The sequence below is a fragment of the Sus scrofa genome, chromosome 3 (genome assembly GCF_054392235.1).
Source record: "Sus scrofa isolate SSC_HxYL_T2T_F1_AM1 chromosome 3, Sscrofa_HxYL_maternal_Yorkshire_Landrace_v2.0, whole genome shotgun sequence".
In the NCBI taxonomy this organism is placed as follows: domain Eukaryota; kingdom Metazoa; phylum Chordata; class Mammalia; order Artiodactyla; family Suidae; genus Sus; species Sus scrofa.
The window spans coordinates 71,019,112-71,045,916 of record NC_139385.1 but is presented as its reverse complement, the minus strand read 5'-3'; the positions used below and the strand labels follow the sequence as shown (position 1 = coordinate 71,045,916).

Below are 26,805 nucleotides of genomic sequence, written 5' to 3'. Positions count from 1 at the left end.
GCACCTCGGGCCCCCAGTGTGGGAAGCAGCCCCCATATTTCAAAATCCCTTGCTTTCCTTGTATAGAAATGGTTTGCTTAAATTTTGTTTAAAAATGATTTCCATTGTTTCTTAAAAAGTCTTATTTAAAGAGTTTTAGCTATTCAGATCATGAAGAAATAGGTAATAAAGGCATCTCCCCACCGGGTGGCAACACAGGCTAACTGCAGGTAAAGAATCTACTGCAGTGAACAGCCTACATCACAAAGGTTCTTATATTAGGCTGCAAAATACAATCACCCAAGGAACTTTGAAAAGCCCAATGTGTAGGAGTTCCCATCATGGCTCAGTGGTTAATGACCCCAAACTAGTATTCATTGGGACATGGGTTTGATCCCTGGCCTTGCTCAGTGGGTTAAGGATCCGGCATTGCTGTTGAGCTGTGGTGCAGGCTGCGGATGTGGCTGGGATCCCACGTTGCTGTGGCTGTGGTGTAGGCCAGCAGCTGCAGCTCCGATTCTATTCGACCCCTAGCCTGGGAACCTCCATATGCTGCGGGTGTGGCCCTAAAAAGCGAAAAAAAATGTTTTTCTGACCACCGAAGTGCCTTTAATTTTTATGATATGAAGTCCTGGAGTAAGAATACCTTAAGTAGCATCTCAGTGACCAAAGTGCTAACATGCAAATTATACTAAAGAGATGAGTGACCTGGGGGCTGGAGAGGAAAGGAGGCCGATCAAACAGGCGGAGCCCTGAGGTCAAGATGCAGAGAGGGGAAAACACACAGAACATCGAATCCCTAACTAGGCTTCTCCATTGGAAGATGCTTCTGAGTAGACAGCCGAGCCTAAGTGAACACTGTACCTACGACGCCTTTCCGACACAGAGAAGAACAGTTAACTTTCAGGAGTGACAAAAATACCTTATCTCGGCCCCAGAACCTTGACTGAGGCTCTGAGTATTGAAGGATGTCGAAGGCAGTCTCTTTGATAATAACTGGATTCAAAATCCTGAAGTGTTTGGGCTGTAGTGGGATTTTTTCCGCCACTTGCTTCCAAAAGAAGAGTCGTACCCAAAATGGCTAAGGAAAGAAAGCAAGCCATCATTAGGGGCATCGCTTAATAAAGTTATCTTATCATCGGAGGGGGAGGACACATCTCCTGCTCATCAGGACAAAGCTGAGGGTGGGGCCCCAGGTGGCTCTGGGGCTGCATCCTGCAGCCAAGTCACAGATCTGTGCGAACCCAGGACCTCGACTCAAACAAGCAACTCTAAGGATCTGATTTATGAAGGTGGCACCAGAGAAGGACAGGAACTGCAGAAGGAGTTCTTGTTGGCTTGGGGGAGAAATTCTTCTGGTAATGACCGCAGATGGTAAAACGTTTTAGGGGAGTTCCCATTGTGGCGCAGTAGAAACGAATCCGACTAGAAACCACGAGGTTGTACTTTCGATCCCTGGCCTTGCTCAGCGTGTTAAGGATCTGGCGTTGCCCTGAGCTGTGGTGTAGATCACAAACGCAGCTCGGATCTGGCATTGCTGTGGCTGTGGCATAGGTCGGCAGCTACGGATCCGATTTGACCCCTAGCCTGGGAACCTCCATATGCCGCAGGTGTGGCCTTAAAAAGACAAAAACAAAAAAAACAAAAAAAAAAACCCCCAAAAACCCAACTTTTTAGGATCCAAAGCCACCATTTTGCCCAGGGAAGACCAAGGAAACACCCAACTTGAGGGTATGAGGTGCTATGGGTACCTTGCTCTGATCAGGCCCTCACCACACATCCTCTTTCCAAATGACTCCACTTCCTAGTCCCGTGATGTCCCTTGGTAATTCACCATGAGTTATTCCCAGAGTGCTTCATCTTTTAACTAGAACAGCTACCCATTAGAAAATCCAGAAGACTGCAATAACCTGTGACCATGATAATCAAGCTTAGGAGATACAAATTCTTCAGCATGAGAAACTTATGTGAAAAGTTTGATAGGTTTTACTGATTTTACAGTCAGCTAGTTTATGCAAGTGCATATAAATGCACACACTCTTGGAGTTCCTGTCGTGGCTCAGGGGGGTAACGAACCCAGCTAGGATCCATGAGGACGCAGGTTCAATCCCAGGCCTCACTCAGTGAGTCGGAGATCCGGCGCTGCCAGGAGCTGTGGTGTAGGTCGCAGATGTGGCTTGGATCCCATGTGCTGTGGCTGTGGTGTAGGCCAGCAGCTGCAGCTCCAATTCCACCCCTAGCCTGGGCACTTCCATATGCTGCAGGTGTGGCCCTAAAAAGATAGTAAGTAAATAAATAAATGCACACAATCTTCAACAGTTGACTTGTGAAATTTAGTTCAATATAATGGGTGGAGGGGTGGGGGAGTAAGGTGATCACTTTATTTATTTATTTATTTTTGTCTTTTTGCCATTTCTTGGGCCGCTCTCACGGCATATGGAGGTTCCCAGGCTAGGGGTCAAATCAGGGCCACATCCGCCGGCCTACACTAGAGCCACAGCAACTTGGGATCCGAGCTGCGTCTCTGACCTACACCACAGCTCATGGCAATGCCGGATCCTTAACCGACTGAGCAAGGCCAGGGATCGAACCCGCAACCTCAAGGTTCCTGGTCAGATTCGTTAACCACTGAGCCACGACGGGAACTCCAGGTGATTACTTTAAAGTAAGGTGATAAATTACTGTAAAGACAAAAAAAAAAAAAAAAAAACAGGACCAAGTAAGTGCCATCTCCTCCACACCTGCCCCTCCGGAACACTGCAAACTGACTCCAACAACAACACTACCAATCAAGGAATTCTGGGAGAACCTCTTTGAAAATACTCCTCAGAGAACTTATGTATATTCTTCCGAACAGTCTCAATAATGCTTTCTATTTGCACACATACATCTCATCTCTGAAAATAGCCAGAAGCCATAGAGATTCAAGTCTAGGGAATAAGGTGGGGGATCAAGCTCAAAAAACAGCAGTTTTGGTCCCAAGCTTGTTATTTACACTGAGTAATGATCCCAATTTGCACGTGTGACTCCATCACATCCTGAAGGCAATTCCCAGGAGGAGTCCTGAGGGGCTTCTGTAAAGGGAGAGGTTATTTGAAAGCCAACACAAAAGTACGCATGTCAGTTTAAAAATCAAAAACCTGTTAACGCCAATCAGAGACCCCTTCCCTTTGTACAAAGGCATGTTTGAGAGCTGAACGGCTCGTGCTTACCAGGGTTTCGTTTTTGACCATTGCCTGAAGCCAGTTGAAGTCAACACTCTTAAATAAAACAGCAACAAACAAGTCATTGGAATAATATTCAAGGTCAGACAGTGGTGCCCCCTCTGGGTAAGTCATCCTTATAGTAGTTTTATTTCCAACATGCTCTGAATATCCTTCAACTGGTGCACTGTTTAACCTATTTAAGTAAAAAGGACAAAGATGAACTGACAATGTAAGCCATTCACCACTTTATTGCAGCAAAACTCCTGCAGCGTGCTTCCCACATATTTTTAGGACAAGGAACAAGGGTGTGGTTGGCTGGGGGGAGGGTGACCCTCCCACCAGCTCCATCATCCCTCAGTTCTGCCCCTTTCAGGTGTCTGCTCTCTGCGAGGGATGCCTGTATCTAATCTCTGAATGACAAGCAATTCCATCTAGTCCTGTCATTTTAAGCCAACCCAAACATATTACACTGTGGGTGTTTTCTGGGCACTGGTGCTGTTTCCTTGAAAGCTTACGTTGCGCCTAGATATTAGCGGTTCTTGCAGAATTTCAAAAATGTAATCAGGAAAGAAGACCTAGACACCAGGGCAAGACAGACACAAACCACACGTATATGGCCAGGGTTAGGGCCAAGGAAGGCAATGGGCCCAAGTGCAACCTGGTTTTAAATTAAAGCAGGAACTGGGGGCACTTACAATGGTTAGATCAACGAAGGCTCTCAGGGTGGATGCTTTGGGGGAAATGCTAAGAATTCTTCCTAAAGCAGCACCATTCACCCAGGCATAGTTTTGAAATCTCAAAGAAAGTCCTTTGGTCCTTTCCCTGTATTATCATATCTGTATAAACCTTTCTTCTCCATTCCACTCACTTCCTTTTCCAGGTCTCAGATCCCTAACCCCTGGATTATTAAAAGATGTTATTAGACATGACAACTACAGGCAAGGCACGATCCTGGATTAGTTATTATTTTCTTTTTCTTTCCTTTTTGTTTTAAAAATAATGACCCTTACTGGGATAACTGCTGAAGTCTGACTAAGGACTCTATTGGATCAGTGTGAATTTCCTAATTCTGAATGTTGCCCTGTGGTTCTATAATGGAATGTCCTTGCTCTTAGGAAATGCACACGGAAGTATTTAGGGTCAAGGAGGAGCTTGAGATTTATGACTAACTCTCAAAGGGTTCAGAAAAGAATAACAATGTATAAAGAGAGGAAAGTTATAAAGCCAATGTGATAAAAGAGTTTTCAATTGGGGAATGTGGGAGAAGGGTGAATATGGGAGTTCTTTGTACTCTTCTGGCAATTTCTTTGTGAAGAACTGCTATAGACCTAAAAGTTACCCCCAATAGTTTTTCAACTCCATCACAATCTGGCTAAGTCCCCTTCCTCTGTCCCCAGCGCTCTGTGGCCTCCAGCGCCTATATACCCCATGCTCCCCAGTCTGGTCCCACCATCACTGGGCAACGAGCCATCCACCAGCTCCCTTTCTCTCTCCCAGGCCCTCCCTCCTCCTGCCAGATCTCCCCGCTCGCCTCTTCCGTGAAGAGCCAAACCCCGCCATTCTCCAAGGTCAGCTCAAGGCCACCCTCTCCGGCACTGCAGCTCTCCTCTGGAGGGAGAATGCAGCCCAGTTCTCACCTCCCTCCCCGCTGTATCCCGGGCACGCACCACTGGATGGGCAGGGGGACCCTGTCTGCCTCTTCCAGTGCTGCTTGTGCAAAGAAGACCGTTCAGCTGCTCACACGGAACCAGGGTGGAGGTTCTGGAAGCCTCAAAATCCTGCATTTGGAATGTCAGGATCTGGCCTGGCCCCTGTGCCCCTACGGTCCTCGTCTCTGACACTGGCTAGCGTGATGGCTTTACAGAGGAATGAGGACACCCAGAGCATGTGACAGCGTCTGGCCCCAGGAAGCACCCAGACAACGGCAGGTTCCATCCTCCTTCACCCCACCCTTCACCACCCTGGAAGTCCTGACCCCACTCCCACCCCCTCACTTCACACCTCTTTTTTTTTTTTTTTTTGGTCTTTTTTGCCATTTCTAGGGCTGCTCCATGGCATATGGAGGTTCCCAGGTTAGGGGTCCAATCAGAACTGTAGCCTCCAGACTATGCCAGAGCCACAGCAACGCGGGATCTGAGCCACGTCTGCAACCTACACCACAGCTCACGGCAACAGCAGATCCTTTTTTTTTTTTTTTTTTTTTAAATTATTTTATTTTATTTATTTATTTTTTTGTCTTTTTGCCATGTCTTGTGCCACTCCCACGGCATATGGAGGTTCCCAGGCTAGGGGTCTAATCGGAGCCAGAGCCAGAGAAACACAAGATCTGAGCCTCATCTTTGACTTCCACCACAGCTCACGGCATCTCCGGGTCGTTAACTCACTGAGCAAGGGCAGGAATCGAACCCGCAACCTCATGGTTCCTAGTCGGATTCGTTAACCCCTGCGCCACGACGGGAACTCCAACAGCAGATCCTTAACCCACTGAGCAAGGCCAGGGATCGAACCCGAAACCTCATAGTTCCTAGTCAGATTCGTTAACCACTGAGCCGAGACGGGAACACCTCACTTCACACCTTCTGCCTTAAAACTTGGTTCTTACCTCTTGCTTCTCTCTCTTGGCCCTTACAAAAGTCTGGTTCTTTCCTACAAACCTCTTACCCACCCCTGCCCTCTCCTCCTTGAACCTCACCTTCCTACACATTCTCCCCCAAATAGCTGCCAACATGCCCTGAGCATCTGCCACAAGCCTGATACAGCTCCAGGTGCTTTACTTCTGTTAACTCATTCTGTCTTCACAGTAACCCTTTAAGGTATGGACCATTGCTGCCTCCATTTACAGATGAGCAAAAGAGCCACGGGCCAGCAGGAAACTTGCCCAAGATCACAGCTACTGGCAACAAAGCCATCATGTGGACATGTCATCACTTGCTCACTCAGAATACCTGAGATGGATCTTGTCACTCTCCCTCGCTAATCAGAGATGTTCCTCCATGACTCCACTTCTGACAGCGGTTCCACTAACGTCTTAGGCTCCAGACTAGAAACCTTGGTATCCCATGACATCATTGTCAAACCATTAGAAAATCCTGTAACTTCCTTTTTCTTTGTTTTTTTCTTTTTTTTTAAATTTATTTATTTATTTTTTGCTTTTTAGAGCCACATCTGCAGTACATGTAGATTCCCAGGCTAGGAGTCTAATCAGAACTACAGCCACAGCCACATCAGAACTGAGCTGCGTCTGCAACCCACACCATAGCTCATGGCCACATCGGATCCTTAACCCACTGATCGAGGTCAAGGATCGAACCCGCAACCTCATGGTTCCTAGTCGGATTCATTTCCATGGCACCATGACAGGAACTCCTTTCTTTGCTTTTTTCTTTTCTCTTTTTTGGGCCATGCCCATGGCACACAGAAGTTCCCAGGCCAGAGACCGAACACACACCACAGCTATAACCAGAGCCATAGCAGTGACAACATCAGATCCTAAACCCATTGAGCCGCAAGGAAATCCACACGTTTTCAATCTACCTCTCAGATTTGATCTTGGGCCTCTATTTCCACTTCCTGCATCTCAGGCCAGGCCCACATCCCACATGCTCTGATTGGAACCTCTAAACCTCTAAATCCCTACCATCTCCTACCTTCAACCAAACTGGCACGACTGCTGAACAGATTTAATGAGGAACCAACTTTCACCATGTTTCTGGTTTTTTGCACACCCTTAAGACAGAAACCATGTACTAATGTATCAAGAGCCTTAAAATATTCAATTATCTTTAAGCCAACAATTCTAGGAATTCTTGGAATTATATCCAAGGGAATAAGCAGAGCTATACAGAAAGACATACACAGGAAAATATGCCTAGCATGTTCACAATAACAAAGAAACTGGGAACATTCTAGATGTCCAGCAATAGGAGAACAACTAAACAACTCATGATGCCCTCATATGAGGGAACATTAATAAGCATGTAGTAAAGTTAGTCTTCCCCAGAATAGTTAGCGGCCTCAGATATGTTCCTAAGAATTCCCATTGTGGCTCAGCAGTTATGAACCCAACTAGTAACCATGAGGATGTGGGTTCAATCCCTGGCCTCACTCAGTGGGTAAAGGGTCTGGCATTGCAGTAAGCTGTGGTGTAGGTTACAGGTACAGCCTCGATCCTGTGTTTTGTTGTGGCTGTGGTGGAGGCCGGCAACTGCAGCTCTGATTCGACCCCTTGTCTAGGAACTTCCATATGCTGAAGCTGTGGTCCTCAAAAGCAAAGAGAAAGAAAAGGCTCCTGATGCTAAGTTAAAAAAGTAAAATACAAGAATATAAATGTACTGATTAGTATGTATATTGAACAAAAATGGAAAAAAGGGCAGCAAATTAACTGTGGCTGGCCATTTGTGCTATGAGTGGTATTTTCTTCCTTGTAGTTTTCTGAATTTTTTCATCTTCAAGAATGAATATATATTTTTTAAAGCTCTTTTTATTTATTTATTTATATATTTATTTATTTATTTATTTATTTTTTAGGGCCACACCCAAGGCATATGGACATTCCCGGGGCCAGGGATTGAACCCGCATCTTCATGGATACTAGTCGGGTTCATTACTGCTGAGGCACAACGGGAACTCCAAGAATGAACATATTTTACTTTCATAATCAAAAAAAACAGTTTCTGGCCAGCTAAATCCAAAAGAAGCTAGGGTGACTGCTTATTAGCCTGCTATGTGGTGTCCAAACTGGTCTGGGTGCTTTTCAGTCCCAGCTGGCACTGCCTCCCAGGACTCACCCACCCCAAGCCCCCCAGCTCCCAGATGCCAGGCATCCTACTGGCTCAGTTCCCCCACCCCCGACCCACCACCTTCTCATCGTCTTCCGGGCCCTGCCCTCACAGCTTTCTCCTTGGTTGGCTTACCCGGATCTACCCTTCCAAGCCTCACCTCCTCTGGAAAGGCTTTTACCAGATTAGGGTCAGTACTGCACAGTTTGGGGCATCCCATCGCTTCATGTTTTTGTTTCAACTTCTCCAACAAGGAAGCCCCTAAAGGTGCCCCCCACTTCCCCCTCCAGGCTGCCCTGCCCAACTAACATCTAGAGGAGAAAGGCTGGTTTTAAAACCAACGTACCTTATCACCACGTCGAACTGGTTCAGGGCTGGGCCCAGCTCTAGCCCGTGGAGGATTCCACCGCTTCCGATGACCACACAACGCCTACAGCTCTTGGCTGTCAAGTGTTCAGGAAAGTCATGCTCAGGCAAGAGTTCCAAGAGGGCCTGGACTTTACTGGAGAACTTTCGGAATCCGAAAGGAGGGTCGTACTTGGACTCAGCCTTGCTCCCCAAGGGGGCTTTTGTCACGAAAGGCGGTAAGTCCGTGCTGTACCTGGGGCCGAAGAGCTGTGCCATCGACCTCTTGGCAAAGTGGGGCCGGCACTCCTTCTGCAGGACTTGCTGGGCGTATTTCTGTGCTCTCTGGAAAGAATCACACAGATCTGAGTTTAAAAGGCTCTTGGGCATTAGAAAGACTCTCACAGGTGACACCTCCTCCTGTGATGGCTATTGTGTCAGTCAAAACATGTTTGTTTTTTTTTTTTTTTTTTTTTTTTGGCTTTTTGCCATTTCTTGGGCCACTCCCACGGCATATGGAGGTCCCCAGGCTATAGGTCCAATCGGAGCTATAGCTGCCAGCCTACACCAGGGCCATAGCAACGCAGGGATCCGAGCCACGTCTGCAACCTACATCACAGCTCACGGCAACGCCGGATCCTTAACCCACTGAGCAAGGCCAGGGATCAAACCTGCCATCTCACCTCATGGTTCCTAGTCAGATTTGTTAACCACTGAGCCATAACGGGAACTCCTCAAAACATCTGCTTTTATTTGTTTTTAAAAAGTTCACAATTGGAGTTCCCGTCGTGGCACAGTGGTTAACGAATCCAACTAGGAACCATGAGGTTGAGGGTTCGATCCCTGCCCTTGCTCAGTGGGTTAACGATCCGGCATTGCCGTGAGCTGTGGTGTAGGTTGCAGACACGGCTTGGATCCCTTGTTGCTGTGGCTCTGGCGTAGGCTGGTGGCTACAGCTCCGATTGGACCCCTAGCCTGGGAACCTCCATATGCCTCGGGAGCGGCCCAAGAAATAGCAAAAAGACAAAAAAAAAAAAAAAAGTTCACAATTTATCGAAAAAACTTATTTTCTTTTTTCTTTTTTTTTTAAATTTCTTTTCTTTTTCTCTTTTGGCTGTCCCACGGCATATGGAATTCCTGGGCCAGGGATCAGATCCAAGCTGCTATTGCAACCTTTATACCGCAGCTGCAGCAATGCCAGATCCTTTAATCCACGGCGTCAGGCCGGAGATTGAACCTGTGTCTTGGAGCTGCAGAGACACCGCCGATCCCATTGTGCCACAGTGGGAACTCCTTTTTAAATTTGCTTTCTTTTTTTTTTTTTTGGATAGGCAAGAAATAGTTTATAAGATAGGAGGCTTGTGAGAGATGCAAGCAGGAAGGCAAGGAGGCTCTGCCCCTTTTTAAATTTCTTAAAACATCTGCTTTTAAGAGTTAATCTGTACTAGGAACTTGAGGGAAAAACCTGGGAGAGTCTCATTACGAACAAGAGTATTTATTTCATTGCCTAAGAAAGCAGGAAGGACCTCCACCTCCTGCCACCTGGCCCCCAGCCTAACCTTGTTCAAATAAGTTTCGGGTGAAAAAATGTGCTTTGAGGTGTTTAAGATTTTCATGTCTCATAAAATCCGGACACATGCTCAGTGAAATAAGCCAGTCTCAAAAAGACAAATACTGCAGGTCTCCATTTATAGAAGGTACCGCAACTAGTCAAATTCATAGAGATGGGAAGTAAAATGATGGTTCCCAAGGGCTGGGGAGAGGAGAACGGGGAGCTGGGTTTTGGAGGGGGGCTCTTTTTGGGCTGCACTGGAGGCATATGATGGTTCCCAGGCTAGGGGTCAAATTGGAGCTACAGCTGCCAGCCTATACCAGAACCACAGCAACAAAGGATCCAAGCTGCATCTGTGACCTACACCACAGCTCATGGCAACGCCAGATCCTCAACCCACTGAGCGAGGCCAGGGATAGAACATACATTCTCATGGATCCTCGTCAGGTTTGCTAACCGCTGAGCCACAATAGCGACTCCTTTTTTAAATAATGATTTTTATTTTTCCCATGATAGCTGGTTTACAGGGTTCTGTCAATTTTCTCCTGTACAGCAAGGTGACTGCGAGCTGTTGCTTTCAATGGGCAGAGTTCCAGTTTTGCAAGATGAAAAGGTTCCAGAAACCTGTTTCACAACATTGTGAATATACTTATCGGGGTCAAACTATATATTTAAAAATAATTAAGATGGTAAATGTCATTTTTTAAAACACAATGAAAAAAACGATCCCCTGTTTCAAGTTCCTATCTCGTAGATGAGAAACACACTTTATCAGCGGCAGTAACGAGGTTTACACAGTCAGGAATGGAAACAAAGTGCAACCCGCCCGGCTGTCATGTCCACAAAGATGTTGCCTTGGTTTTGTATACAAGTTTCCCTGAATGTTAATGTTTTACATCAACAAGAAATGACTGGTGAAGGCCAAGTACAGGAGCCCAGCTGAATGCAGCAGGCCATGGAGACACGTGGAACAAACGCCCACTTGCCCCCTTTCTTCCCCGTGGCTGTGGCCAAAGGCTGCCTTGGGACCAGCCGGCAGGAAGTTCTCTCTCATCACAGTGCTTGCGGTCCTCGTGGCCACACGCAGCAGTCTTATCCCTCCTCCTACCAAGTTGTGTGTGTGTGTGTGTGTGTGTGTGTGTGTGTGTGTGTGGTCCCAGACTTGCTGGGGTATTTATTTTTAGGATTGAACATGTCTTTTGAATTGTGCGAGAATTATCACCATACTGTTTTAAATGTTCGTCTCCACTATGTTTTTCTTCAAAGTCTTGACTGATTTCTATATAATAAAATTGCTGGAGTTTCTGTTGTGGCGCAGCGGAAAGGAATCTGACTAGGAACCATGAGGTGGCAGGTTCGATCGCCCTTGCTCAGTGGGTTACGGATCCGGCATTGCCGTGAGCTGTGATGTAGGTCGCAGATGCAGCTCAGATCTGGCATTGCTGTGGCTGTGGTGTAGGCCAGCAACTATGGCTCCAATTAGACCCCTAGCCTGGGAACCTCCACGTGCCACGGGTATAGCCCTAAGAAAAAGACAAAATACAAAAATAAATACATAAATAATAAAATATTAAAAAAGAAAATTTCTATAGAAACAATACTTACCTGGCAATAGCAGAAGCCCCTCCCTTTTTTGTAAATTATAGCTTGAAAAAGTTGTTAGTATGGGGGAGAGTTACACTGTCTACGTGTAAGGATCTGCCTCTGTGTCTGAAGGTGGGAAGGAACAGTCTTTGAGCTTCAGATGATGCTGTGGGCACTACACATGGTCACTGTCTCAGGTCACCATGTGACACCAAGGGCACCTTGCAAGATGGTCCTGAGTGTCCTCACTTCGTGGGCTCCAGTGGCACACCCAGGAAGAGGGCTGAGCTGGCAGGCTCACCTGGTCCTACTACCTCACCAAGTCCCACAAGCCCAGCCTCTGCCCACAGAGAGCCGCTGACCAAAACCACCGCTGAGACCAAGGGCTTCAACTGGCATCTCTGTGAGGGATTGGCAGGAAAGCCAAGCGAGGAACTGGTCGTGACCCAGAGCAGCCCCAGAATGGAGGGTTCCCCCTGACTGGGCCTCCAAGCCAGTGACACTCTGCACCCAGAGGCACTTAAGGCCCAATTGTGAGGGCAGGGCGAGAGGGGGATCACACATCTAGACACACTTGTCCTCAGACCCCAGGCCTGAGGGATGAACAAAGTTCTTTTCTTCGCTATAGATGGACATTCCAGAATTCCCGTTGTGGCTCAGTGGGTTAAGAAGCTGACATAGAGGGGAGTTCCCGTCATGGCTCAGCAGAAACAAATCTGACTAGTATCCATGAGGATGCAGGTTCACTCCCTGGCCTTGCTCAGTGGGTTAAGGATCCAGTGTTGCCTCAATAGGTCACAGGTGTGGCACCAGAAAGGATCTGGTGTTGCTATAGCTATGGTGTGGGCCGGAAGCTGCAGCTTCAATTTGACCCCTAGCCTGGGAACTTCCATATGCCATGGGTGTGGCCCTAAAAAGGTTAAAAAAAAAAAAAAAGATACAGGAACTCCCTCTTCTCTCAAATTGAGGCATGGACACGAGAGCTTCACTTTTTGAAAGTCTTCCAGGTTGAGCTTGCTGGCTGCCCACAATTGAGAATAAACAGGCATTGGGCACTTCCAACTGTCAATGATAAGGCAGTCTGCTGGGAAAAACCATGATGTGAGAATCTGTTGAGGGGTTTCAAACAATGAATTTGCCTCCATAAAAATCTCCATTTTCTTCTCTACCTCATAAGTTTTAGAACAATCCCTCTCAGAAATATAGGTTAAATGGCATGATGCTAAGTAAAAGGCAATGCTCTCTTTTATTGATTGATTTAAATTCATGGAGTTCCTGTTGTGGCTCAGTGGAAACGAAATCTGACTAGCATCCATGAGGATGCAGGTTCGATTCTTGGCCTCACTCAGTGGGTTAAGGATCTGGCGTTGCCATCAGCTGTAGTGTAGCTTGCAGACGTGGCTCAGATCCTGCATTGCTGTGGCTGTAGCGTAGGCTGGCAGCTATAGTTCTGATTTCAACCCCTAGTCTGGGAAACTCCATAGGCCACAGGTGCGGCCCTGAAAATAAATAAATAAATAAATAAATATATAAATAATTCAGGCCAGGGTACAGTATTTGGGTTGAAGGAGAGTCCAGGGTCTGGAGCTGACCTGACCTGGGCAGGAGGCCAATCAGCCTCAGACCACATGAACTCAGGGTATAGGTTACGTTATGAAACTTTCATTTCCACATCTGTAAACTGTGGTACTGGCTACCGCTGTGTTTAACTCCCTTGAAAGTTAGCTGTCTACAACTTTTGCCTGGTTAACAGCAGAGAAATCTGAAGAACCAAGTTGCAGGTATAAGAACAGCACAGAACAATCTCAATCAGTCCGTGGTTGCCTGGGGCTGATGGTTGAGGGCAGGGATTGACCGCGGAAGGGGTGAGAGGGAACTAACTCATGTGATGAAACATTCAAGTGGGATTGTGGCAAAGGTGGTGTAAGTGCTCACAACTACTAACACTCCTCCAACTGGACGCTTACAGGCAGTAAGTCATGGGATGCATATTTTATCACACCCCGTGGTTAGGAAGAAAACAATCAGACCATCTGATCTAAACACCCCCCCCCCCAGTTCCGGATCTCTTTATCAGGAGCGTCACCTGGGTTAAAGCATCAACCTGCAGTCAAAGATTCAGTTTCCTCACCTCTGTGATGTTCCAAGATGATTGGAGAAGAGCAGGGGCAGCACCCAGGAGAGGAAGGAACCCGTGTGGGAGCATGAATGCTGGGACTGATGTAATAACTCAGCCCAGCTCTGCTCTGCTTATTTTATTTATTTTTAAAATATTTTTAGTGCCGCATCCACAGCACATGGAAGTTCCCAGGCTAGGGGTCAGATCTGAGCTGCGTCTGCGACCTACACCACAGCTCACAGCAACGTCAGGTCTTTAACCCACTGAGCAGGGCCAGGGACGGAACCTGCGTCCTCATGGACACTGGTTGGGTTCATTACCGATGAGCCACAACAGGAACTTCTACTCTGCTTACTTTATTTTATTTATTTATTATTTATATTTGCTTTTTAGGGCCACACTTGCAGCATATGGAAGTTCCAGGGCTAGGGGTCAAACTGGAGCTGTAGCTGCCGGCTTACATCACAGCAACACCAGATCTGAGCTACATGTGCAATCTACGCTAGAGCTTGTGGCAACAAGCTCAGTTCACCCACTGAGCGAGGCCAAAGATCAAACCTGCATCCTCATGGATATCAGTCAGGTTCTTAACCCACTGAGCTATAAAGGGAACTCCAAACCTACATTTAAAAAAAAGTCTCAAATAACAGAATAGAAGAAACCCCTAATTCCACTATCGATAGAGCAGGCTTTCACCTTCTCCTTATTAATTTCCAGACCAACCCTTGTACAAACGTGTTTGATTCATGCAACTGTGCCTCCCACCAATCCTCCTTCATGCCAGGGGACTTTTTTCTTTTTTCAACCTCGACCATGGCATGTGGAAGTTCCTGGGCCAGGGATTGAACTTGCACTGCTGGATCCTCAAGCTGCTGAGCCACCGGGGAACTCCCTGCAGGGGACTTTCTCACTGGAAATCTTTCAGAACTGGGTTGACGTGGGGGTCACCGAGGCTGCCTCCTGGGTCTCCGTTTCTTGCTCCTCCTTCTTCCAGAACCACAATGTCGCTCGGGCAGCCATGACCCCTTCTCCACACATGCAGTGGGGGTTGGTAGGCTGACCTGGTCCCTCAGGTTCTCCCAGTCCCCGGTCAGGGACTCAGGGATGAGTCAGGAATCCTTACTGGAGCTAGTCAGGGCAGGGCACTGGAACCCACGAGAAGCTGTAACTGGTCCAGCAGCGAACTTAGGTTTAAAATTGGCCCCACCAACCTAAAGGGGGAACTCATGTTCCACAGTTTAGGGGGGAAGAGAAAGGAGAACTCTTGTTCTGTCTGTTGCCTGGGGGATATAAAGAGTTGCACAGGAGGTATCTGTCCTATTCCTCAAAAGGATATTAAACTTTTTAAAAAGTTTTATTTTTTTAATTAAAGTATAGTTGATTTACAATGTTGTGCCAATTTCTGCTGTACAACAAAGTGACTCAGTCATACATACATATGTATTCTTTTTTATATTATTTTTCACCATGGTCTATTCCAGGAGACCTGATATGGTTTCCTGTGCTGTACAGTAGGGCCTCATTGCTTATCCATTCTCAGTGTAACAATTTGCATCACTAACCCCGTCTCCCAGTCTACTCCACTCCCTCCCTCCCTCCTCCCCCTTGGCAACCATAAATCTGTTCTCTATGTCTGTGAGTCTGTTTCTGTTTGGTATCTGGGTTTATTTGTGCCATATTTTAGATTCCACATATAAGTGATATCATATGGTATTTGTCTTTCTCTTTCTGACTTACTTTACTTAGTATGAGAACCTCTAGTTGCATTCATGTTGCTGCAAATGATATTACTTTGTTCTTTTTTATGGCTGAGAAGTATTCCATTGCATATATGGACCACATCTTCTTAATCCATTCATCTGTCAATGGATGTTTAGATTGTTTCCACGTCTTGGCTACTGTGAATAGTGCTGCTATGAACACGCAGGCACATGTATCTTTTTGAATTATAGTTTTGTCCAGATATATGCTCAGGAATGGGATTTCTAGATCATAAGTAGTTCTATTTTTAGTTTTCTAAGGAACCTCCATACTGTTTTCCATAGTGGTTGTGCTGATTTACATTCAAAGGGATATTATCTTAATGTATATTACTGAAAGTCCTCAAAAGAATTGCCTGTTACCATTTAACTGTGTGTTTTTTTGGTACAATCGGGAATTCAAAGATGAGACACTGTGGTTCAAGTAATCTCTCTCCTCCCTCTGGAGCATAATCTGTATAAGTACATATTCATCCATGTACCATGTTATCACACAATCCCTTCCTCCCAAGGGTTTGCCTGGAGGACAAGTAGGGAAGACAAAACATAGTTAAAATATCACAGTGGTGAGTTCCCATCGTGGCTCAGTGGTTAACAAATCTGACTAGGAACCTTGAGGTTGCTGGTTTGATACCTGGCCTTGCTCAGTGGCTTAAGGATCTGGCTTTGCCATGAGCTGTGGTGTGGGTCGCAGACGCAGCTCGGATCCCGAATTGCTGTGGCTCTGGTGCAGGCTGGCGACTACAGCTCCTATTCGACCCCTAGTCTGGGAACCTCCATATACCACAGGAGCGGCCTGAGAAATGGCAAAAAGACAAAAAAAAAAAAAAAAAAAAAAAAGTCATAGTGGTAATTGCTAGAACTGAAGTATGAAGAAGTTTCTAGAAGACAGAGAGGATGATCAGAGAAGGATCTTAGAAAAAGTAACACCTAAGCTGAGATTGGATATAAAAGATGAATAAAAGAGAGGCAAAGGAAGGGCTCCAGGGAAAGAGGAAAGAATGCAGCAAACACAAACTATTCCATATAGATGGGATAAACTACAAGGTCCTACTGTATAAGCCAGGGAACTATACTGAATATCCTGTGATAAACCATAATGTCAAAGAATATGACAAAGAATGTACTACATGTATAACTGAATCACTTTGTTATACGGTAGAAATTAACACAACACAGTCAATTAATGCTACTTCAATACAATAAATTTAAAAAAGAATGCAGAAAATACAGAGGAAAGTCTTCAATAAAGGTGCTGGGAAAACAGGAGAGCCACATGCACAAGAATGAAGCTGGATCCTGACCTCACACCATACACAAAAAAGCAACTCGAAAATGGATCAAAGACCTAAATGTAAGAGCCAAAACTAAAACTTTTAGAAGAAAACATTAGGCAATGGTTTCTTAGATATGACATCAAAAGCACAACATTGGACTTAATCAAAATTAGAAACTTCTGCACTAAAAATGATAACATCAAAAAAAGTAAAAAGATCACCCAGAGAATGGGAAAAAATACAGTTGCAATTCATATGTCTGATAGGGAACCAGTACCCAGGAATATGGAGAACTTTTTACAACTCATTAATAAAAGACAATTGAAAATTGGGCAAAGAATTTGAATAGATATTCCTACTTAGAAGACCTACAAATGGCCAATGGTACACAAAAAGATGTTCAACATCATTAGTTATCAGATCAAAATCTGTAGAGTTCCCATGTGTCTCAGCGGGTAAAGGATCTAGTGTTGTCACTGCTGTGGCTCAGGTCACCACAGTGGTGCAGGTTCCATCCCTGGGCTGGGACCTTCCACATGCCATGAGTGCAGCTAAACAAATAAATAAATAAAAATAAAATCGTAATGAGGAAGAGAAAGAAACTCAACCAAGCACCTGTGAAGGGTTTCATGTGCCTAATGTAGGCAGGACTGGGATGGCGGAGGTGACAAAAGCAGGTGAAAAGAATGGCAGGAACCAGAGTTCCTGTCGTGGCTCAGTGGTTAACGAACCTGACTAGCATCCATGAGGATGTGGGTTCGATCCCTGGTTTAAGGATCTGGCATGGCTGTGAGCTGTGGTGTAGGTGGCAGATGCATTTCAGATCCCAAGTTGTGGCTGTGGTGTAGGCTGGCAACTATAGCTCCAATTCGACCCCTAGCCTGGGAACCTCCATATGCAGCAGGTGTGGCCCTAATAAGACAAAAGGTTTAAAAAAAAAAAAAAAAAAAAAGAATGGCAGGAACCAAGTCGTGAAGCACCTATAGGCCAGACTAAGGGACATGGACAATCTCCTGAAGACAAAAGAGTGAAATCAAAGAGTTTGAAGCAGAGAAGCAACAGATCAGATGCAATTTTTAGAAATACCACTACAGCCATAGTGTGCATGCCTGGATGCAGAAAGGCAGGTAAGGAGATACTGCACTGGGGTAGTGGTGAGAACAGAGGATTCTGAAGGGCGATCTTGGCTCTTTATTCCTTTTTCTGGAATTCCAGAAACTATATATATATGTATGTATTATTTCATTTTTTAAAGTTTTGTTGATGTATAGTTGAGTTACAAGGTTGTGATAATTTCCGTTGTACAACAAAGTGATTCAGTCATTCATACGCACATATCCATTCTTTTACAGATTCTTTTCCCTGTGATATAGGTTATCACAGAATATTGGGTAGAGTTCCCTGTGCTATTCAGCAGGTCCCAGGTGACCAATCATTCCAGATATAATAGTGTGCATGTGCCCATCCCAAACCCCTAGTTCGCTCCTCTTCTCCTCCCACCGAAATGATATATTTTTATAAGTATAGCCCCTTTTCTCAAATAACTTACACTTTTTAGATGGGCCAATGACATGCTTACACAAATTATGATAACACCAGATGGAATCCAGTAAGTTTCAGAGGAGCTTCAAAGACCACCAAGGTTCAGTTTGAACATCACTGACTTGGGGGCTAGTGGTACCATGTGCCTGCCTTTAGAACAGGAAAAGTCCAGCTTGCAAAACCAGCCTATGCTTTCCAGCCACGTACTGGACAATTGCTGAGAACCATGGAATGCCAGGGCTGGAGGGATCAGAGGGCCCTTTAGCCACCAACTGTCTGATGCCCGAGTTCTACCTACAGGACGGCCAAATGGTTATCCTGGCTTTGCTCAAAGACCTCCAGAGATTTGCCACAAAGGCAGCTCATGTTTTCCATCTTTGGATGCCATGAACCATCAAACCCCTTTCCTTTCAGCGTGGCTGCCACCCCCTGAGCTGCAGCTCTGCCACTGAGGCCGCCTGGGCAGGCCAACCCTCCCATGGGCAGCAGCTGGCCTGTATCCTGCGCTGGTCTCTTCTACGCAAATGTTCCCATCCCTTCAAAGGTCCCTTGGGGACATGGTCTTGAGTCTCTTCTCTGCTCATTCTCAGAAGTCACTAGGATTCCTTAGGGGAAGGAACCTTAAAGAGCCACAATGACCAGAGCACTTGTCTGAACACAGCAGGGATGAGCAGACCATCCCTGGCCTATTAAGGTGCAAAAAAGAAAATAGCTGTAGGCAGCCACAGCACATGCCGATGCAGTTGGGGCTGGCCAGGTGCTGAAACCACTAAGTTGACTTGACGTAAGGTGTTGCCTCTCCGTGCACTTCACAAGTACATGCAGTGTTCAGCTCTTGCACAAGGAGCACACATTTCTCAATGAACCCAGACTCAACAAAGTGCCATTTTCTTTGTTGGTCAGATGGTCAATGGTGTGAGTAATGAAATGAACGGGACGAAGTGGACGCACGGAGGACATGGAGAAGCGTAGCACAGGGACAAAGGGGCGAGTTCACAGACACCGGTAAGCATATCGAGTGTCAGCATTTCAGGCCTTTCCCAGGAGACAAAAAACAGAGACCAGATATCTGAAAATCTTGTCCAAGCGAGCTGTGGTGGGCCCTGAGTTGAAAGGGGTTTGGGGCGGTCTGCAAGGCCCACCATGTGGGAAGAAAGCCTGAGAGGAGGAGGCAGGACACATCGCACTCCACCAAGCAGAGGGCGCCCATGCTGATGGGCGAGCGGAGAACCCATCCAGGGGAGAGGAAGGCGCTTCGGTCAGCAAGACCCGAGACACGAGGGATCCGCACAGGCCAAGCTATGCATTCACTAACTATGCTCTTTCCAGTTACGTGTTCCTACCTGCCTGTACTCCAAAAAAAATCTGAGGCACTTCAAAGCAAGTACAGATTAGAAGCATGAGTAAAAATCAGGACCAGACCGGGTGCTTTGTACGTATTATCTTACTCGACTTTGAGGACCCCCTGTGACACAGATGTTACTGACACCTCACAGCTGAGAAAACCGGGGGGAGGGTGGGGTGGGGGGTGGCAGATTCAAACAATTAAGTCACTTGCCTAAGGTCTCATTGTTACTAAGTGGCGCTTAGATTTGACTCTAGGCCGGACATTTAAGCTCTCTCCTCTTTTGCACCACACTACCTATAACTTCTGGCTGCGCACTGATTACTCCGGACCCAGGCAGAGAGCAGAGATCTGGAGCCAGGACTCTGAAACCACACTGCTGGGTCCAAGCCCTAAGGCCACAACTTACTGCCAACGTAACTGTGGACAGGTTACTTCATCTCCCTGCCATGAGATGGGGATAATAACAGTCCCTACATCCCAGGGCTGTTATGAGGGTTAAATGAAGTTATATCACTAAGGCAGCTTCAGAATAGCTACGTGATATATACTAAACTAGGTTAACCAAATTAGTTAAACCACGCTAGACAGGAATCTGGGGATGCAGTTTAACTTCCTGGGTGGTCATCTCTGTCTGTGCAGAGAGCACTGAGATTATCTCCCAATCACGATGATAGGTGAAATGAGATCATACAGGTAAAACACCTATGTGTGTCCATTATCATTATTATCCACGCTCACATCATCTTGTCAGGAGTTCCCGTTGTGGCTCAGAAGGTTAAGAACCTGACTAGTATCCATGAGGATTCGGGTTTGATCCCTTGCCTCACTCAGTGGGTTAAGGATCTGCAGTTAATGCAAGCTGTGGTATGGGTGGCAGATGCAGTTCCATCACGCGTTGCCATGGCTGTGACTGTGGTATATGCCCGCAGCTCCAATTAGACCCCTAGCCTGGGAACGTTCACATGCCACAGGTGTAGCCCTAAAAAGAAAAAAAAATCTTTTATCCAGAGGTGAACATTGCCAGATAATTTGCCACTCAAATAATCAGTGAAATCGGCACTTAATATGTCAATTGATTTTTTTTTTTTTTTTTTTTTTTTGCCTCTTCTAGGGCCACACCCACAGCATATGGAGGTTCCCAGACTAGGGGTCGAATCGGAGCTGCAGCTGCCAGCCTACGCCGGAGCCACAGCAATGAGGGATCCAAGCCGCATCTGCAACCTACACCACAGTTCACGGCAACACCGGATCCTTAACCCACTGAGCAAGGCCAGGGATCGAACCTGAAACCTCATGGTTCCTAGTCAGATTGGTTAACCACTGAGCCACGACAGGAACGCCTGTCGATTGATTTTTTTAAAAAATATACATACATTGAAGGAGAAGTCTTAAAATACCATGTGAAATCATTAAAACAAAACATAAGACAGAGAAAGGACAAATGACACTAGAAGAATTTCTTCCTGACCTGCTTTAAGAACTCACGTGCTGGCAGCATCATGGCACATGAACTCTGTGACAGGTGCCCTACAGGGCCCAATGGAACTCAGCTCACCGCACAACTTCAGTAACTGGGGGGAGAACAGTGAGGGGTAGGTGGGTTTGGGGAGCGCTGAGATTAGGTGTTTTCCTTTCTGTTTGTAACTTTTGTGAACATCTACTTCGAACACTTTAGAGATCATACAACTGTTTCCACGTACACTTGGAAATGTTCTATTAAAGCACATGAGGGAATGTCTAACCTTTATGCGGTCGGGGTCCACATAATGCATTTTTTTCATGTCACATTCTTCAGTAGTATAATTTAACTTGAGGATATAAAGGATCCACACTCCAAACACAAGCAATATACACCTAGAAAAAAAATCAATTAGATATAATGATGTCGTCACGGCATAATCAAGAGAGATCATGTGAAATAAGTGAAAACCTAACCCAAATTGAGCCTGCTTGCCAGATGGCATGAAAGTACAGTCTTTAAAATGACCTGTTAACATAAGGCACCTCTTCTTATTTTTCCGACAAAATAACTTAGTCATTTATGACTGTCTTTGTCATGAGAGAACGCAGAAAAAAACCCTTTTTTCTGGAAAGACCCCACAGTGAAATCTGAATCATAATACAGATTGCTGAACTTAAAACAAGGTAATGAGTTCTGAGGCATAGAATCTCAGCTTTAAATATTTGCCAGTCAGTCCGTTTTTCAAATACTGTACGCTTCCATTTACAAGAAGGCAAATAGAACACTCGAAATCAAAGAGACACAAAGTAAAACGGTGACTGCCAGGGAAGAGGAAGTGGGGTTAGTGTTTAGGAGTGTAAAGTATCAAACTTTTCAAGATGAAGAGAGTTCCAGGGATGTTTGTGGTGGTTGCACAATAGTGTGAATGGGCTTAATACCACTGAGCTTGTACACTGAGAAATGGTTAGAATGGCAAATCCACTGTTATGTTGTTTCACCACAGTGAAAAAAAATGGGGGAAAATACTGGGAGCTCTTAAAAAAGGAAAACAAAATAAACAATCACCTACTATTCTTCTAAAGAAATCTACCCAGAAATGACACTGACTGAGGTAAGACAGTACCACCAGTCACCCTTCAGATCACCTATGAAACCGTTTTTAAAGATCTGATAAATTCACACTATTCTGCAGTTTAAAACACACACGCATACACACACATACACACGCGTACACACACACCCACACACCCATTAAGAGAAAAGAACTGAATCCAATCTTGGTTCTGGAAATCTCATTTTTAATAAGCTCCCCACGTGATACTAACCAAATAAAGGCTAAAAAAAAAAAAAGTTTAAAGAAAGTTTGAGGAGTGCCCATCATGGTACAGTGGTTAACGAATCCGACTAGGAACCATGAGGTTGCGGCTTTGATCCTTGGCCTCGCTCAAGGATCCGGGTTAAGGATCCGGTGTTGCCCTGAGCTATGGTGTAGGTCACAGATGCGGCTCGGATCCTGCATTGCTGTGGCTGTGGTGTAGGCAGGCGGCTGCAGTTCCGATTAGACCCCTAGCCTGGGAACCTCCATATGCCGCGGGTGTGGCCCTAGAAAAGACAAAAGACAAAAAAAAAAAAAAAAAAAAGTTTGAGATCAACTGCTTTAAATAATCTGTGCTATTGAAAAGAAACTAAGTAAAGGAATAACCTGAACGGGAAAATAATCTATTTTCTAAAGGGACAGTTTAAAAAAATAAAGCCTTAGTATGTACACAACAGATGCTAAATATTTCTTAATATTTGAGGAGGAGGACGCAAGAAAGTGTTGCTAAAAAGTATTGTCAAGAGTTCATGATTCTCTTTTCAATAGGCTTCCCCATGAAAATCCGGACAAGCATCTTAATTTTTCCCTGGGATCAAATACAATGTTAAGGAATGGGATGGTACCATTTGTGTGAAAAACCAAGAGGGGAGGGAAATACACACACACACATGAGTATTTCTATATATACGAGACTGGTAATATCGGTCATTATGGAATTCACATTGTGGCTCAGCAATAACAAACCCGACTGGTACCCATGAGGATGTGGGTTCAATCCCTTGCCTTGATCAGTAGTTAAGGATCCAGTGTTGCTGGGAGCTGCGGTGTAGGTCCCAGACGTGGCTCGGATTCTGTGTTGCTGTGGCTGTGGTATAGACCGGCAGCTGCAGCTCCGATTCGACCCCTAGCCTGGGAACCTCCATATGCCGTGGGTACAGCCCTAAAAAGACAAAACAAAACAAAAACAAAAACAAAAAACCAAACCAAAACTGCTTATCTTTAAGTAGAAAGAAGAAAGGTGGGAAGCAGGGACGAGAAGATGTTTTCCTGAATCTTGTAGATGCAGCAGCACCTATTCTCTCCAGTCCCCAGAAAAGGTATTATATGGAATAAGTCCTTTATTTTGATTACAAAAGAAAAAGAAGGAAGGAAGGAAGAAAAAGTTAAAAGCAGGCCCAGTATCCACAGCCCTGATTCGGTAGGACTGTCATTCCTGGTTGGGAGTCTGTCGCCCAGGGTGTAAGCAGCATGGGGCCTGGGTCTATCTCCCAAGCAGCCGGCCCCCAATCCAGGGCCAGCATGTGGAGCCCTCTGTAATTGCTGGTTGATGACAAAAGGAGACGGACGATGAGCCGGGGCTTATTAGTGCATTCTCTAGCCCCCCACCGTTCTCCTACACCTCCCAGGTTAGTTAAATGAGAGGGGAGATTAGATTTCAGGGTTAGATTTCTATCTGCAGACATCGAAAAAAAGGGTAAATTAGCACCTAGTCGGGGGGCACCAGGTGAAACTGACAAGTTCCTCCTTTAACAATTCTACCTCTTATTAGGGTGGATGGGGTACCCGGCTGAAATACTCGACATCTTTTTCAGTGTTCAATAGTCAATGCTGTTCAAACGCCTCTAGGGGATTTTAATTAGCTGTATTTATTTTAATTTTTGTTGTTGTTAAAACAATATTTTATTTTATTTTTGTCTTTTTTCTTTTTAGGGAAGCACCCTTGGCATATGGAGGTTTCCAGGCCAGGGTTCTAATTGGAGCTACAGCGGCCAGCCTACGCCACAGCCACAGCAACGCCAGATCCGAGCCACGTCTGTCACCTACACCACGGCAATGCTGGATCCTTTAACCCACTGAGCGAGGCCAGGGATCAAACCTGCAACCTCATGGTTCCTAGTTGGATTTGTTTCCACTCTGCCATGATGGGAACGCCAACAATATTTTATTAAAAACAAAAACAAAAACAAAACACAACTCACTTGCTGTGTCACAGGTTTGATCCCTGGCCTGGGAATTCCACATACTGCTGGTACAGGATATGCCTTTAAGGGAGCCTTGACCAAGTGTGACTGGAGATGAGAGCCATCTTCAGGCTCCTCCTGCTTTTTTCTCCCAGTTCTACCCAGTTGTCCCAAATCTGGGGCATCTTGTAGCCTGAGGGCATGTGCTTACTTGAGGATGTCTTTTAACAGCAAGCTCGGTCTTCTCATCTTGCTCTGGGCTCGGGGGTACCATGGCAAGGAAGGCCTCGCACGGTCGCTCCTCAGCTTCACACAGTTGGACTCACTTGGCATTGCTGCGAATGGGGAGCGGCAGGGGGTGGGGAGGAAAAGAAGGAAGTGAGTTTTGCAGATTAGGTTCTTAAAGAGCCTTAGAGTTCCCTGGTGGCTCATCAGGTTAAGGACTCAGCATGATCATTGCAATGGCTTGGGTCACTGCTGCGGCACAGGTTCGATTCCTGGCCTGGGAACTTCCACATGATGCAGGTGTGGTAAATAAATAGCTAGATATCCTCGATGTGGTACAGCCATGCCATGGAATACTACTCAGCAAAAAAGAAGGAATGGCCAACTGATACACACAGCAACCAGAGGAAACTTAAGGTAATTATGCTGAGCCAGCACTAAAAGGTTACCCATTGTTTGAGTTCATTTATCTAACACTCTTTTTGGGCCACACCTGGGGCACATGGAAGTTCCCAGGCTAGGGGTTGAATCTGAGCCTCACCTTCGACCCACACTGCAGCTTTTGGCAATGCCAGATCCTTAACCCACTGAACAAGGCCAGGGATCAAACCCACATCCTCATGGATACAAGCTGGGTTCTTAACCCACTGGGCCACAGTGGGAACTCCCTATATAACATTCTTTTTTTTTTCATTTTTTTTATTACTCAAATGAATTTATCACATCTGTAGTTGTATAATGATCATAACAATCTGATTTCACAGGATATAACATTCTTGAAATGACAAAATTATAGAAATGTAAACAGATTAATGGTTGTCAGGGGTTAGGGAGGGGGATTTGGGGGGTGGCTGTGGACGGGCAACAGGAGGGGACCTTGTGATGATGGAAATATTCTTCTCTTGACTGTACCCCCATCAATATCCCAGCTGTGATATTCTACTCTGCAACATGCTACCATTTGGGGGGAAAGTGAGTAATCTGTATTATTTCTTACAATTATCCTCAACTAAAAAGTCAAACTTTTTTTTGAGTCTTTACCTTTTATTTGTTTATTTTTGAGTCTTTACCTTTTAGAGGTACTTTCAGAACTATTTACAGATGGAACAGGAGGAAAAAAAAGCTGCTTCAAAAAAACCGGGAAGGGGATAAGTGTGTGCGTGGGAAGAGCTGAGATAAGATGAGCTTTAAACTGCTGTCAAATCTGGGCAACGCGTACGTGGGGCTCATTATACAATTCTCAATACTATTTGAAATATTCTACAATAAAAATGTTGAACAAGATGGAGTTCCCGTCGTGACTTAGTGGTTAACGAATCTGACTAGGAACCATGAGGTTGCGGGTTCAATCCCTGGCCTTGCTCAGTGGGTTAAGGATCCAGTGTTGCCATGAGCTGTGGTGTAGGTCGCAGACGCAGCTCGGATCCCGCGTTGCCGTGGCTCTGGTGTAGGCCGGTAGCTACAGCTCCGACTAAACCCCTAGCCTGGGAACCTCTATATGCCATGGGAGCGGCCCTAGAAAAGGCAAAAAGACAAAAAAAAAAAAAAAAAAAAAAAAATGTTGAACAAGAAAGTGTTACATTAAAAACAGAAGAAGATGGAGTTCCTGTTGTGGCTTAGTGGGTTAAGAATCCCAACATAGTACCCATGAAAATGCAGTTCAATCTCTGGCCTTGCTCAGTGGGTTAAGGATCCAGCGTTGGCACGAACAATGGCTTCAGCTGCCACTCTGATAAGCCCTGTGGCCCCAGGAACTTTCATACGCTGCAAATGCAGCCATAAAAAGAAAAAAAAAAAAATGGAAGAAGAGGATGGCACTGAAAAAAAAAAAAGAAAATATGGCAATTTGAAAAGAAATTTTTCTTTTAAAAATATATGTGTTCTTGGGTATGCTTACCTACTCTTCTTTTGAATTAATTTTATTCTCAAATTTTCCACTTTTAAGTAATATTCCAAGAGGTATTATAACAAATCAAAATAGCTCCTCCAGGAGTTCCCGTTGTGGTGCAGTGGTTAACGAATCCGACTAGGAACCATGAGGTTGCGGGTTCGGTCCCTGCCCTTGCTCAGTGGGTTAACGATGCGGCATTGCCGTGAGCTGTGGTGTAGGCCAGTGGCTACAGCTCTGATTTGACCCCTAGCCTGGGAACCTCCATGTGCCGCGGGAGCAGCCCAAAGAAATGGCAAAAAAAAGACAAAAAAAAAAAAAAATAGCTCCTCCAATATCAGATTCCCCCTTCCTTTCAACTGAATAGAACTCTGGATTTTCAGCTGGGCACATGGCCTCCCAGAATAAAGACTACATTTCTCAGCATCCCTTGGAGCTAGGTATGGCTTCGGCTTTGGGAC

The 26,805-nt window shown here is 45.5% G+C and overlaps 1 protein-coding gene across 17 annotated transcripts in view; it reads right to left on the bottom strand.

Annotated features, from left to right (window-relative positions):
- Positions 1 to 26,805, bottom strand: part of ST3GAL5 (ST3 beta-galactoside alpha-2,3-sialyltransferase 5) — a 56,976-nt gene that overhangs the window by 5,022 nt on the left and 25,149 nt on the right. For 8 of the 17 annotated variants that reach the window (XM_085018784.1, XM_085018787.1, XM_085018786.1 and 5 more), the window contains 5 exons: positions 24,443 to 24,566; positions 21,233 to 21,344; positions 8,310 to 8,653; positions 3,192 to 3,378; positions 902 to 1,060 (listed from right to left, as the gene is read on the bottom strand). In XM_085018784.1, coding sequence (XP_084874910.1) covers positions 902 to 1,060; positions 3,192 to 3,378; positions 8,310 to 8,653; positions 21,233 to 21,344; positions 24,443 to 24,566 — 926 coding nt within the window. Of the gene's footprint in view, positions 1 to 901; positions 1,061 to 3,191; positions 3,379 to 8,309; positions 8,839 to 9,313; positions 10,160 to 20,958; positions 21,062 to 21,232; positions 21,345 to 24,442; positions 24,567 to 26,805 lie in introns of those variants that run through there. The other 9 variants (XM_085018792.1, XM_085018791.1, XM_085018793.1 and 6 more) reach the window with 5 other exon arrangements.